A 15,703-nucleotide genomic window follows, 5' to 3' on the forward strand; every position below is an offset into this window, starting at 1 on the left:
TTGCTCAGCCTCATTGACCCTCATACTTGGAAGAGACTTTGTATGTCATCTAATTCAATGATTCATCTGAAGCTTGTCTGCAGCCTTGCCTCTGGGTGGCCATTCTGCTTTTGTGAACAAAAGCCCCCTGGTGACCAGAATACCATTGAAACCTCCTGAGGCAGGCCTTACTGTCCTCAGGAGCCTGGGCACAAATCCGCCCTTGTCTCTTCTTTGGTCTTGCTTGTAACCCTTGGGGTCTTGCAGTTAAGTGGACAAAGGATTGTGTGGTTGCTATTTACCCAGAATATAGGATAATATTTATTTTGTTTACTTACGCTGCTGACAGCAAGTATGTTTTCAGGGATATTTGTCTGGATATTTTCCTCCCCTTTTAATTACAGCATAGCTTCCCACCAGGAGCTATATTTTCTCAAATGCAGTTTCTCAATAGTTTTCCCTCAGGGATGAAATAGGATAATGTGGATACATCATTTCTGCTTGGACATCTCATACCATACTCTTGAGCTAAGCGCTCTTGTTCCCCCAGTAATTAACCATTCCTGCTGTCGGTGCAAAAGTTCCTGAGTCCACATGTACTTATTGATCATTTTCTATGTGCCAGCAATGTTTTGGGGATACATGATAAGTAAAAACAGGTGTGGTAGCTTATCTCCTTAGGACGTTCACTCTATGAAGACTGTTAATCAAATATTTCCATAAATAAACATAAAATTGCAACTCCAGTGAGTGCTGCAAGGAAAAGGCACGTGGTCTTATGAAAGCATGAGGTGGGTAGTCGTCCATATCAGAGGAGCCTTCCCTGGTGGAGTGTTGGCTGAGCAGAGGGCAAATGTTAAAATGAGCTAGGAAAAGACAAGAATGCCATTTCTGGAAGAGGAAACAGCATGAACAAGGCCTCATGGCAGGAAGGTGAAAAGGAACATGCCACATTCAAAGACTAGAAAGAAGGTCAGTGTGGCTGGAATGAGAAAGCAGAGAGTAAAACAACATGAGACAGAGTCAGACCACTCAGGAGAGAAGTGTCAGCACGAATCTGGAGAGTGGTCTGAGGACAGAGCAGCCTTCAAAGGCTTGCAAAGGCTGTTCTTTGGAAAGTTGCTGAACATTCTAAAAAGAAGAGCTTTTGGGGAGATAGCTTTGGAATGGAAATATTACATCAGGGTCCGGAGTGTGATCTGGGGAGGAGGTACGGTGGGGGTTGTCATCAGAAATGACCAGGTCAGGGAACTGGCAAACCAGGTGTTGAGTGAGTCATCATCTTGGATGTTAAAAGTGCCCAAGGTTATTACAAACCTGGAGGTGGAGATAAAAACTACAACTCAGTGCCAGAGGTTTGATGAATGTGGGAAAGTGACCAGGAGGTCACACATAGTTGAGAAGTGACCACAGTTGCCATGGTTCTAGGAGAACTTGTATAATTTCTCTGTGGGGAATTATATCTTCTAAAGGTTAATGCTGATGGCCATTGCAACTGAGCGTGATTACAGAATTTATTAGCTTTATATAGCCCTATAATTTTACTATTTAAATACCTCTTGAACACATCAAAAAGTTGGAGGTTTTCATGGGAAGAGAATAGAGGTAAGACAAATCTAGAATGGCCCCTGGGGTGTATACTCAAGCTAAGGTGCTAAGGTTTATTCTGGAAGAGCCGGAGAGTCAGCCAAGGCTGCCATTGTTTTGAGTAAGGTGGTGGTAACTGTACTTTAGGAGAATCACCTGAAGGCGGTGTGCTGGATAGGTGAGAGAAGGGGAGATGACCAAGAGCACAGGTACAAGTCAACTGCAGTTGTTGGGGCGAGAGTGGATCAGACCTTCTGAGATCGATGGATGAGGAAGAACGGGGTGGTGTCAGATCTGCCAGAGGGACACTGTGGGACCAGGTTACCGGGGGGAAGCCGCTGACTCCGCAGCTGCTAACAGAGAGGCAGAGCCTTGGGCAGAACCAGAACCTCGGGAAGGGGTTCCTCTTGTGGACGAATGCACGTTGGGCAGAACCAGAACCTCAGGAAGGTGTTCCTCTGGTGGACGAATGCACGTTGCACTTTTGGTTACGCATTGTACATCCGGCTCTACAGCCCATCGCGGGGGCACCTAGGTAATTACAAATGTAGGTTTCCAACTCAGGGGAGAGACAGACTGGAAAGCTCACTGTGGTTAACCCCTAATCACGTACGCCAGTTCTGGCCACCTTGTTTTTCTTTGCAGCCCACTAAGACTCCTTCTGCCCCCTCACGTCACTTTCTCTCACCTTTTCCATCAATTCCTTGCTGCTCACACCTTATTCCCAAGGACAGGGTCCCCTCGGCTCCTGACATACAGTGCCCTTCCCAAGGATTCTGTTGTTTTCTAAAAAGTAGCCCCTTCCTTCCTCAGCTCTCATCCGTGTCCCTACATTCCTGAATGCCCTTGTTTGCTGGACTGTGATGGCCTCTTGTTATTTCCTCCCTCCCAGCTTTGGGATTTAAAGACAAGGACTGGTCAGGGTCTATCTATACAGATATATCCATAAGTACATATGTGTATGTACATATATACCCTTTTCTAATTAAATAATGGGGTTCCCAGGTGGCACTAGTGGTAAAGAACATAAGAAAAGTGGGTTCAGTCTGTTTGTTTAGTGAATTAGCTAATGAACTGACAGGCTTTCCTCATTTTAAGAGTTTTATATTTTGAAGACTTCATTTAAGCGAAGTGAAACTATGTATAACAAAGCCATGATCCCAAATGTCATAAATGAATCTGCAAGTTTGAGAACGTGTGTACTTGTTTTTACACGGCAGGGTTCTCTCTCTCCTATGACAGTGACCAGGTGGAGCTCGGCACTGCTTTATTTCGGTCCCTTTCCTTTTATACTCTTTCACAAAGCATGTAGAGACTTAATTACAAAAGCAACACTTACTTTTGGAAGTGGGGACAAACAAGTCCTCTTTTATTTCTCTCTCACATTTTCTCTGAAAGTCCACTGAGATTTAAACCATTAGTATTTAAACCTTTAGAACTCCTGGAATATATTCTTTCCAGTGGTGGTGGTGGGGGGCGGGGTTCAATCCCTGGTTGGGGAACTATGATCCCATATGCTCTGCAGTGTGGCCAAAAGATAGGAAAAAAGAAAATCCAGGAGTAGAATATACAAATCTGTAGAGACAAAGTAGATGAGTACTTGCCAGGAGCTGAGGGAGAGGTGAGATTGGGGAGAGTAATGAGTTAGAGCTTATTTTTTGGATGGTGAAAATATCCTGGGATTAGTGATGATGACTGCACAAGTTTGTGGACATCAAAACTGCTAAACTATATACTTTAAAACACTTCAAAGATTTTTTTTTAAAAATCCAGGAGGTAAGAGACACTGAAACATAAAAAATTAGTTAAAAACATTTAATACCAAAGAAGATGAAGACTGAGCGAAAGACTACAGACTTTTGTGACTAGGAAGCCAGTGGTGAGCTTGAGTTTTAATAGAAGAGTCACTCCCATCTCTCCTTTATTCCCCATAAATGAGTGACTTATAAGGTTTTCCCCTCACATTTATCTCTATTGGCAGAATGTCTGTGATTCTGTGAGTTCTTGAATGTGTTTGGTTCACATGCACTACAGGATGAGCTTTAGAAACTCTGATTATGTGTGCTCATGCTCATTGATGTGTTACAAGTGCATCATTCTTCCTGCCCTTCTAAAACCAAACCTGTACTATAAAATCAGGTCCTTTCATGTTGCCATTTCCAGTGGCTTTAAATGGAGCAGGCATGGCCTTCCTTGAATTTGTATAATATCTTTCAGTGGTTTGACTCTGTGACCAGTCTCTCACCCTGTCTTGTGCCAGCTCATTGATGGAGGGCTGCTGACTGTGTTACCCTGGGTCCACCACATGCCGTCTCTGACCTGAATTTATTTGATTTGTCAGCTGAGGGTAACAGGCTTTAATATGACATCTTGGAAAGAAGACAAGTGAAAGGCAAAGATATACCCATTTGAATGCAGAGTTCCAAACAATAGCAGGGAGAGATAAGAAAGCCTTCCTCAGTGATCAGTGCAAAGAAATAGAGGAAAACAATAGAATGGGAAAGACTAGAGATCTCTTCAAGAAAATTAGAGATACCAAGGGAACATTTCATGCAAAGATGGGCTCAATAAAGGACAGAAATGGTATGGACCTAACAGAAGCAGAAGATATTAAGAAGAGGTGGCAAGAATACACAGAAGAACTGTATGAAAAAGATTTTCATGACCCACATAATCACAATGGTGTGATCAGTCACCTAGAGCCAGATATCCTGGAATGTGAAGTCAAGTGGGCCTAAGGAAGCATCACTACAAACAAAGCTAGTGGAGGTGATGGAATTCCAGTTGAGCTATTTCAAATCCTAAAAGTTGATGCTGTTATAGCACTGTACTCAATATGCCAGCACATTTGGAAAACTCAGCAGTGGCCACAGGCCTGGAAAAGATCAGTTTTCATTCCAATCCCAAAGAAAGGCAATGCCAAAGAATGCTCAAACTACCGCACAATTGCACTCATCTCACATGCTAGCAGAGTAATGCTCAAAATTCTCCAAGCCAGGATTCAACAATATGTGACCTGTGAACTTCCAGATGTTCAAGCTGGTTTTAGAAAAGGCAGAGGAACCACAGATCAAATTGCCAACTTCAAAAGCAAGAGAAGTCCAGAAAAACATCTATTTCTGCTTTATTTACTATGCCAAAGCCTTTGACTGTGTGGATCACAATAAACTGTAGAAAATTCTGAAAGAGATGGTAGTACCAAACCACCTGACCTGCCTCTTGAGAAATCTATATGCAGGTCAAGAAGCAACAGTTAGAACTGGACATAGAACAACACACTGGTTACAAATAGGGAAAGGAGTATGTCAAGGCTGTACATTGTCACCCTGCTTATTTAACTTGTATGCAGAGTACATCCTGAGAAATGCTGGGCTGGATGAAGCACAAGCTGGAATCAAAACTGCCAGGAGAAATATCAGTAACTTCAGATATGCAGATGATACCACCCTTATGGCAGAAAGTGAAGAAGAACTAAAGAGCTTCTTGATGAAAGTGAAAGAGGAGAGTGAAAAAGTTGGCTTAAAGCTCAACATTCAGAAAACTAAGATCATGGCATCTGGTCCCATCATTTCATGGCAAATAGATGGGTAAACAATGGAAATAGTGGCCGACTTTATTTTCTGGGGCCCCCAAATCCCTGCAGATGGTGACTGTGGCCATAAAATTAAAAGGCACTTGCTCCTTGGAAGAAAAGTTATGACCAACCTAGACAGCATATTAAAAAGCAGAGACATTCGTTTGCCAACAAAGGTCCGTCTAGTCAAGGCTATGGTTTTTCCAGTAGTCATGTATGGATGTGAGAGTTGGGCTTTAAAGAAAGTTGAGTGCCAAAGAATTGATGCTTTTGAACTGTGGCATTGGAGGAGACTCTTGAGAGTCCCTTGGACTGCAAGGAGATCCAACCAGTCCATCCTAAAAGGAGGTCAGTCCTGGGTGTTCACTGGAAGGACTGATGTTGAAGCTGAAACTCCAATACTTTGGCCACCTGATACGAAGAGCTGACTCATTTGAAAAGACCCTAATGCTGGGAAAAATTGAGGGCAGGAGGAGAAGGGGATAACAGAGGTTGAGTTGGTTGGATGGCATCACTGACTCAATGGACATGAGTTTGGGTAAGCTCTGGAAGTTCCTGATGGATAGGGAGACCTGGCGTGCTGTGGTCCATGGGGTCACATAGAGTCAGACACGACTGAGTAACCGAACTGAACTGTATGAGAAAATTATGTGAAAATGTTGTGAAAGCTGTTAAGCAATTGTAAATCTTTTTAATAGATAACCATACAACTGAAGAGACAATTAGTTCTCTATTGCCCTTCTTGCTCTAGATGGGTGTAGGACCAGCGCCCTTGTATATAGCATTGCAGACTTCATCTCCTGTGATGTGAAGTGTAGAGTGTGTAGACCACTTTCTAAGGTCTGCCTTGCTCAGTACTAAATGGTTGGATTGAATGTTGACTAAATGAGGGAAAAACCCAGTATCCATCCATGACTGACTCTCTATCACCTTTGCCATTTTTTAAAAATGTGTCCTCTTCTGCTTTTCACTTAGGTTTTCCAAACGAGCCTGCTGCAGTCATCGCCCTTAGCACCATTAAGGAATGGCTGGCCAAGAATCAGCACGAGGTAGGGGAACACAGTCAGTGAACATACAAGATGCTATGATTTGATCCTCAGTTTTTAAAAGGCAGATACATTTATTCCATAAGTATCCAGTAGATCTAGTCATTGAGCCAAAGATGGGTGATTGATTATCTTTCTGTAATTATTGACTGAAGGCATGAGGTTGATTGGTTTTGGTGGTGAAGATGGGCAAAATGGTCAGATTTATTTAGCCATGATCTCACTTTTGCTTCTTCAGAAAAAAAATGGGTTTTTGCATAAAAGAACTGGGTGGGTTTCATTAAGATGAAGAATTCAGGGATCGTCTGGTTCTGTTTTCCTGAAGGAGTTACCTTTGTTAATAGGGCATTTCTGATGTTTGTTAATCTTTTTTCAGTAATCTAAGATCACTTTATATATAACCAATCTTTAAAACAACCTCAGAGTGTGATATTGGAGTGGGTTTGACTGCGCTAAATCATCATGATGGGGATTTTTTTTTAATGAAACTGAATATTTCCATCATTGTACATCATGCCTATTATTCTACTTATTTAATAAGATCTTCAGGATATATGCAGTGATGTGTAAAAGAATTATTCAAGTAAACCAAGGAACACAATAACTAAATATGCTATGGAGGCTTGGATTTTAGAAGTTCAATGATTAACATATAACAGCAAATAAGTATTAGACAACACACAATATTGTACATTTTTCTTATGATTTTGGTTTTGTCCTCATTTGCTCACATGAGTACTGCAAAGTATTTTGTTACATTTATGATGGCCCATGAATTTAGCTTTCTCCTTTGGCAGGAAATAGATTATTTGGAAATGTCTGGGTATGGAAAGAGACTATGGGAGTTTCCTAATGAGAGCTCTTGGTGCTTTTGTGTATTTAAAGAAACAGCAGTGTCATTTTTGGTAATTACTGTGATTTCAGCATTTTTAAAACAAGTATGAACATTGTTGATCTCAAGTAGAAAACCACGTGGTCAGACATACCCATTTTGGTGCTTGCTTTTTCTTTTCCCTTTACTTTTAAAAGATGTACGTAGGACAACTTCAATTTCGAGGATAACTTTAATAACCTCAAAGATGCAGAGTAAAAATTAAACCAAAATAGCCAGTTTCCAAAACATTTATTTGACATGTATTATTTTCACAACAATCTTGCAGAACATATAGGGTCAGTATTGCTATCCTTTTCCTCATCTGGAATCAAATGGTTAAATGACAAACTCAAAACTTCAGCATCTCAGAGCCAAGAGTCTGACCTGCCTCTCCTGATGCTAAAAGCCATTCCTCCTTGGAATGCTGCTGAGGCTAGGAGAGACGTTCAGTTCTTTTGAAAGCTGGTAATCATCAATATATCTCTTGGTCATAGTGAAGACTCTTGGACCATCTGCTTGGCAAAAATATAGTGTTTCATGAAAACTGGTAAATGAGCTTGTGTATTGTTATGAATCCATCATTTCCAGTTAAGTAATAATCCAAGGACATTTCCCACACTGGAAATCCCCATGAGCCATCTTGGCACATGATGTGAATACACATAACTACACAAAACATAGGTAATGAGGAGGAACAAGCATGTTGGTCACGTCTATACCTCACTGACTTGTTTTTCTGATGGAGTCTCCCTACTTATACTATTCAGAGAGTTATTTTTTTCAGATACTTGTTAGTTTAGCTTTCCCACCTAATGTGTTTTTTTTGTTGTTTTTTTTTTTTTGCTCTGATCTCCTTACTAGCCTACAGTCTTTGAGTTCACTCTTTTGCTGTCTTATTCTTTCCATGCTCATGTCTTGGGTTCATTGTAGGGAATCTACATAATTTGGATTAAGAAACATAACTTAGTTATTGTCATTACAACTTTAAACATAGCCTATGCGAATGCTTTTTCAAGAGGCTCCCTACTTATATATGCATCAGCTAATTTAATTTCAACAAGTCAGGTTTTACCTAATAAATGAAATTATAAGTCATGGGACATAGATAAAAGCTATACAAATGGATTATCTAGCAATATTTTGATGTATTTTTTGCTCTGTTGACAAACTAGGTTAAAGACTTTTTCAGTTGTCTCTTCATGGCAGTATTCTTTTGGCATCCTGATTGTTTAAGCTTTTTATTCATTAATTCACTCTTTTGATAATTATATATTGACTCTCACTAAAAACCAGACACTTTTCTAATACTAGGGACATAATGCTGAAAAACAATATTTTCTTATGATGTTCATAGTCTAGGAAAAGAGAAATCTAAATTAAACAAATAAATAAAATATCTCAAAGAGTACAAAGTAAAACCAAGTAATTGCATAGTGGATTCTTGGGGGATGTGGTTTTACAGAATGTAGAGATTGTTCTGAGGACATCACTTTGGGATGAAGATTTGGATGATGGGAAAGAATAAGCCAAGCCACGCAAGAGGTCTTCAGGAAGGACATTCCACACAAAGGGAAGGCAAGAGGCAGACCCTGAGGGGAGAAAGTTTACTGTTTGCAAGAACAATAAAAGAGATAGTGTGGTGGAACAGAGAGAGAAAAGAAGAGCAGGAGACAAGTTTGGACAGACAGTCAGGGGCCAGATGGGAGTGTTTTGGTTTCATGGAGAGACTTTGATGCTAAGGCTTTTATGCTAAGGCTTTTAATGGGAAATTGTTGAGGGTTTGGGACAAGGAGTAGCATGAGCAGATTCACCTTGAGAATGACCAAAGTCTGGTTGCTACTTGGAGGATGGACTTGAAAAATGTCCGAGTGCAAAAGGGAAGACTGATTAAGGGGGCACTGCAGTAAATCCAGGCAAGAGACAAATGTTGCTGGGAACACAATGATGGTGGAAAAGGGGGCAAGGGCGTCAAGTTTAACATACATTTTTTTTTTTTCAGAACAGTTGATTTGATTCTATCCTGTTACACAAATCACACATTCCCACATTGAGAGGCCTGACTGGTACACCTGGGCCCAGTGGTGGGACTGGGGAAAGCATGTTCCGTTCATCCACCATCAGCTTGCTTCCCTTGCCCACAGTTTAAGCTCTGAGGGTGCTGTTGTCACGACATATTTAAGGGGACTCGGGGACCTGGAGCCCAGCTGAACAAATATTAATAGTGCAGTTGGCTCTGACTGCAGTGGCTCAAACGGAAGAGATGGAGCAGCACTTTCTTAAAAACAGGAAGGCGAATCCTCAAGAGGATATAATTAGGGCACATCGGTGACCCACCAGAACTAAGAAATATAATGACTTCTGACTGAGAAATTGAGAAAACAAAAGAGAGTATTCACTACTGAGCGTTGAATTATTGCTCTGGGAAGACCAGAGAGATGGATTATCTTAAACAAAGATCAGAAACACAAGGAAATGGAAATCAGGATGCAGAGATAAGGTGCAAGGCAGGGAGACCCAGAGATCAGACGTGACGTGGGCAATGAGGGGTGGAGATTACCCACTGGCATTTTCAGCTTAATCAAGAATTAAGAACTCATGAGTTCAGAAAATCAAGAGAAAAGCATGTCAGAGTTGGCTATAAAAAGTTGACAGCATGTGGCATGGTAACCTTTCCAGAAGCACCCATTCTTCTCAAGTAGAAACTTTCTTAAAGAGACAAGTGAGCCAAGCAAGGGGCCCTTATGGAAACAAGCGGTGGAAATGCGGCCCAGACGTCTGCCTTGGGGAGACTGCCCCGTGTTATCATCCGAAGCTTCATGCATTCCTCATTTCTCACGCCATCTAAAAATACTGTTCCTCGTGAAATAGTGATTTCCTCACTGCACAGCTCGGAAGTTCCCCTTTCCTATCTGGAAGTTAGGCTAAGTGGTGTTTCTACAGGGCCTGTTCTGTTGGTTCACCCTGGGGACTCATCTCCCCTCTGGGTACCAGTCTCCAGAGCAATGTCTGTATTTGTCAGTTTTTCCATAGGTAGCAGAAGAAGAATAAGATGTCTTTAACTTGTAAAAGCTACAAATGGCTTGATGTTGTGAGCTGTTTGCCCATTATGGAGGTCATGTTCAGTGATTTCAAATACCCCAAGGGAGTAACCATCCTACAGCTCAGAGGGCTTGTGGTTAAGGCTTCCAAGAAACCATCTTAGGCAGTAAGGCACCTAAGATGAAGATTTTGAGCCAGAAGATCAGTGGATGTCCAGGACACTTGCAATCTAGAAACCCTCAGATACTAACCAGGCCTCAGTTACACTGTGACACAGACCTGTATCCCCCGCCCACCTGTCTGCCAGTGATAAAGCAGCAGATAGCTGAGCAGAAGCGTAGCATTCTGGGAGCTCTCATTAAAGCTCCAGCCTTGGGCAGCCGTTGGGCAGAGGGGAGGTCGTGGTTCGCCTGAGACCAGGCCCCAAATGCATCTCTGCAGTTGAGGTGAGGATGGCAGTTTTCCAGAAATCTTCCCCATTCATTCACTTCATGGGAATTCCCTCATCTCCCCTCTCCACACGCCAGCGCCCTGTTCTGTGGTGGGCACAATTCAATGGTGCCAGCTTTGGTTTGCCTTTACAGGCCTTCCATGGGCACTTGGCTTGACTTGGGCATCATTGACATGGAGGAGCCCCAGCTCTGCATTTTCAAAATCAGTTGGTTTTCTTCTGTGTAGGAGGAAGGTAGAAGTTTTTGCTCATTGCCTGCAAAGTTTGGACCTTTGCCTAATATATAATACTTTTTAACTGCGCTTTTACCACCAACAAATTCCTGTTGAGAATGTTAAGTAGCATCTGCTTATCATTTAAATTGTTTGCTCTGTGCCTTCCAAGGGAAACGGACCTGGGTATTGCTGTTTGTCACTTTGGGTAGTTTGCCTGAAGTTGAGGCAGGCCATTCCGAGATGCTGGGTGACACCTAGCCAGGTACCCAGCTCAGCACTTGTTACGAGCTAAGGTCCCAGACCTTACCCAGTGTGGTCTAGGCCTCAAGGCAACCGCTGGCAGTCAGAGAACAGAACTAGTTTTGGTCTCATCCTTGGTGTTCTTTAGAAGTTAAGATATTGGCCTCTGGTTTCAGCATCCTCCTCTCTGCCGTCCAGCATGCAGACACACAATCCTCAAAGTATGGAAAAAGGTGAACACATTCCTCTCCCCCAGAGCACAGAAATGGGAATCCTCTGAAGCCACGTGCTTCAGCTTCCTGAAAGTTTCATCTGCCGTTCTGCTGTTAACTTGACAAGATCAGGGACACGGCCACTCCTTTCCTCCTCACAGATCACAGAGGAAGTGTCACACTTTAGCTTCTGACGCCAAGACTATTTTTTCCCCTTCTTGGCAGAGGTCTTTGAACATATGCAGTGTTAAAAATTGTTTGTCACTTTTATTTCAGAATCACATTATGGATCACCAAGAAAAAAAAAAAAAACCACTGCAGGGCCTGCCTTATGTCACTGACATGGAACACCTTAGGATCTATGTGTGTGGTTCTTAATAGGAGGGCTTAAATGAAACATGAAATGATGTTTACATTTCTGATGGGAAAATTATATCCTTCACACCAAGTTTCAATTCCTGCGGATGGTTGTTTACAGAAATGCAAAGCAATGCACTGTCTTTCAGTTCTGCAGGAGACAGAGATGTGGTTGACATGCAGAGATCTGGAAGAAGCCAGAGGTGTTGCCTGGGGTTCTCCCTGGGGGATGTCGTTTTATGTCTAGAAGTATCGTTTGAACATCTATGCAGGCCTTAGTTTCTGGAACAATTTAAGCTTAAGATGTGTGTATTTAAAAAAATAAATTCCATCTTAAAATCGTCACATTTTGTTGCAGGAATGTGATTATGGTAATAACACCCATCATCATAATAGGCTGCTATTAAAATGTATCCTTTGAGTAGTCCAGGCCCGGTCTTCAGGTGGAAGCCGTGATGCTTATCGTCTCTGACATAATGCAAGAAAAGTATTCCCAGACTTTGCACGTGTACATGCTCCTTTTGTGCTTCAGGAACCCTCAGGACTTGGAAACAATTTTTCTCTCTCCCTCCATCTTCCTTCCTTCCTCCTTCCCTCCCTCCCTCCCTTCTTTCCCTCCTCTTTCATATACATACACACTCGCTCAGTCACTCAACTGCCCATTCATATACATAATACTTCATTCTCACATTGTCTGGGTTGAAGTTTGTGAGAAGCAGTTTCATGAGTGGCTGGATATGAGTTTTATCTCTTGATTGCGTGATTCGGAATACCCATTGTTAGAGTAAAAGCCATGTCCCAAGGCAACTTCTGCCTTTCTTGATGGGAGAAAGCGTTCAAGGGCTGGGTGTCGCCATAGACCCCACCTGAGAGCTCTCCAAGTGTGCAAATGCATGTCCCTCTGCATCCCCACGCTGTTTTAGCATCTGTTCCCAACAGACACACCCAAATTTTGCAGCCAGAAATTAGAACCTCTTGCTGTTGTCTCCAGGCTTCATCATCCTATTCCCATCGATCAAGAAACACAATAGGTGGATTAATGCAAATTGTACCGCTTTAGTTAGTGATCCAAACTGGCATTGGGAAGGGAAACTGAGGACCCACTTTAGCGATGGAGCAGAGAGAGCTGGGGCTCAGGAGCTGCCAGTGGCCATGTTCCCTGCCATGGTTTGTTTTTTTTTGGCTGAGGGCAGAGGTTACCTTAAGAGGATATTTTGCTGAAGATGTTACTGATCATTGGGTAGTTAACAGAGTCAAAGAGCCCATTTTGTTGGCCTGAGTGAAGAATCAAAAATGTTGGTATATTTTAGTAAAACTGACCTCTCATTTTAGTATCTACAACTCAAGCTAATAATTCTCAGCTAGAGAAAAGGGATGGTTGGGAATTATTTGGAGGTTTGTTTCCCAAAGCTGCATGTTTTAAGTCCTTTACCCCTTTCACAGAACTCATCTTATGTTGAACTACTGCTTTCAGTAGAATTATTCCAGATTTTTCAAATACGTTGGGTCAGAAAAATACTTTGAGTCACTGTTCTTAATAGCGAAGTGAGTAAGAACTCTTAAAAATACAGCCTTTCAGTACTTTCATGCAGGGGGAAAACATCAGCTTGTCTTTGCTGATGGCTGTGTCTTCCTCTTTACTGTAACCTCGAGGTAAAGAAACATGCAAGTTGTATTGGAAGCCAGTACTGAGTAAAAGCCAAGAATAAATAGTATGAGACAGGTGAAGCAGAGATTCTATGTAATTAGTACTTAAGTGAACAGTTCTTTAAAAGGAAGTAAGAAGTCTGCTAAGATGATATGAGCAGAATGTTCCTACAGTTGGGATTTGTGTTTTTGAAATAAGATGGATCTCTTTACAAAATACGACTTGGAAGTATTTTGAGGCTATCTCATGAGGCTATCTTCCAAGCCTGCAGGGTTGTATCAGGGAGGCCATTGTGTAGCAGTAGCTCCTCTCCACCTTCATGGAGTCAAAGTGGGACTTACAGCTTCAGGAAGTTGGATGGGTGAAGGTAGGGTGCAAGTCAACCCTGGCTATTATTTGTCTTAAAGAGGCAGATTGATATAAAAATTAGAACATTGGATTAAAAGTCAGAAAATGTGGGTTCTAATCAGATTACTCTCTTATATGTGTGGGTGGATGCATGCTCAGTCATGTCCAACTCTCGGTAATCCCCATGCACTGTAGCCCACCAGACTCCTCTGACCATAGAATTCTCCAGGCAAGAATACTGGAGTCGGTTGCCATTTCCTACTCCAACTCTCAGTAACCCCCTATGCACTGTAGCCCACCAGACTCCTCTGACCATAGAATTCTCCAGGCAAGAATACTGGAGTCGGTTGCCATTTCCTACTCCAACTCTCCTGTGTAAACACGGACAATTAAATCCATCTGTCTGTACTCCTTATCCGTAAAATGGGGAGTGTGGGCTAAGTCTCTTCTAGCTCTGGGATCTGTCACCACTGGTGTCGTCTTCTGGAGCAACCTCACTGATACAGCCACAGAGGTGTCTTTGCTCAGGTCATCATGGCATAATCGGGCCAAAAGAAGGTTTTGTCCTCTCTGATTGTCCAGATGATATACCAAAGATCAAGCATCATTCTCACATGCTCTCTGATGCCTTTTAGACGAGTCTTAGTTTCCATATGGGTGTCTCTTTAGAGTCAGTATTAACGACCTTGACCCATTTAGTATAGGAGAAGAGGCCACCGTGTTGCTTTTCTGTAAATGATCTGGATTATATAGTGATTTCAAAATAGACAACCTTTAAAACTCCTTATGAAATTAAATCTGCTGATTATCCAAATGATGTGGCATTTTTATAAATAGAAAATAAACCTCTGAGCATGTGGTTGAATCTACATCTGACACAGGGATAAAAATGACACTGAGAGGCTCTACTTAAGGACATTCTACTGCCATTTTCTTAAGCTGGAAGTGTGTGCCTTCCTTCTTGCTGAGTAGGGAGGGAAAAACAACCCTTTGCCTTGCTCTCCACCTTAATTGAATAGGATTCATGTGCTGCCATGATTGAATGGAAAATCAGCAATCCTGCCACCATCATCGAGCTTAATTCAGGCAAGAACAAGAAAGATACTTTCTCGTTCTTGTGAAGTTAAATGATTTGCCTCTGAGAGGCAATGTTCCCAGCCAGATCTCAGTTTCATATGGAAACCATGGCCAGATTTGTAGCCATCTCATTGCTTTTCCTAACACAATTGGATTTAGGGGTGGCCCCTGTGGAAGTTGGTTCTGTGGTGGCTCAGATGGTAAATAATCCACTTTCAATGCAGGAAACCCAGGTTCGATCCCTGGGTCTGGAAGATCCCCTGGAGAAAGAAATGGCAACCCACTCCAGTATTCTTGTTTGGAGAATTCTGGGACAGAGGAACCTGGCGGTTTATAGTCCATGGGGTTGTGTAGAGTCGGACAGGGCTGAGCGACTAACACTTTTACTTTTCTGTGGAAACTGCACCTCTTTGATAGTGACACGTCCATTCATTATGGTCCGAAACAGGAGTAAATATGCCAAAGCTCCCAGTACTTCAATCTCTTGACACTTAAACAAAAACACACTAGAAGAAACTTCCAAAGAGTGTGGACCTATGAACATGCAAATCAGCTGAGTTGTAGACAAAAGTAGATATGGAGGAGGTGGATTGTAAGCTTAGTGATGAAAGACTTGCTAACATAACCTGCTCAATCAGATCAACTTCTTCTTATTTCTGTTCAAAGTTTCTTAGGAAGTCTCATCATATAGAAACTTGAGGGTAGAGAAGAAAGCTGTGGCATCTTCAGTCCACACCAGGGAGCCCCTAACCTTCAATGAGGAGGCTATTTCCTTGAAGCAGAGAACAGAAAGGATATTGTAGGATATCTGGTTTCTTAAACTTGTGGTGAATCCAAGTTACTAAAACCTGGTCAGAATGAAGCATTCACGTCTGTGATCCAGATTTTGAAGGCCTCAGGCAAGGAAGGTAGATCCTGACGTACTGATCTTAGACTCGGTTCTGCAGCAAGGGTTGCAACCCCTGACATGTGCCCTGCTGGGCACCAGGGCAAGTGATGTCTGATAGTGAGAAGGTGCTTCCTGTGCCCGTAGCTTCTGCTATGTGCACTCTGTTA

General features: G+C 42.3%; 1 protein-coding gene across 3 annotated transcripts in view; it reads left to right on the forward strand.

Moving 5' to 3' along the window:
* MACROD2 (mono-ADP ribosylhydrolase 2) overlaps window positions 1–15,703 on the forward strand; it is a 2,305,220-nt gene that overhangs the window by 1,670,522 nt on the left and 618,995 nt on the right. For all 3 annotated transcript variants that reach the window (XR_009740200.1, XM_061435643.1, XM_061435644.1), the window contains exon 8: window positions 6,116–6,189. Coding sequence is in view for 2 of the 3 variants with exons in the window: in XM_061435643.1 (XP_061291627.1) it covers window positions 6,116–6,189 (74 nt within the window). In the remaining variant the exon portion in view is untranslated. The remainder of the gene's footprint in view (window positions 1–6,115; window positions 6,190–15,703) is intronic.

The sequence above is a fragment of the Bos javanicus genome, chromosome 13, assembly GCF_032452875.1.
Source record: "Bos javanicus breed banteng chromosome 13, ARS-OSU_banteng_1.0, whole genome shotgun sequence".
NCBI classification, from domain to species: domain Eukaryota; kingdom Metazoa; phylum Chordata; class Mammalia; order Artiodactyla; family Bovidae; genus Bos; species Bos javanicus.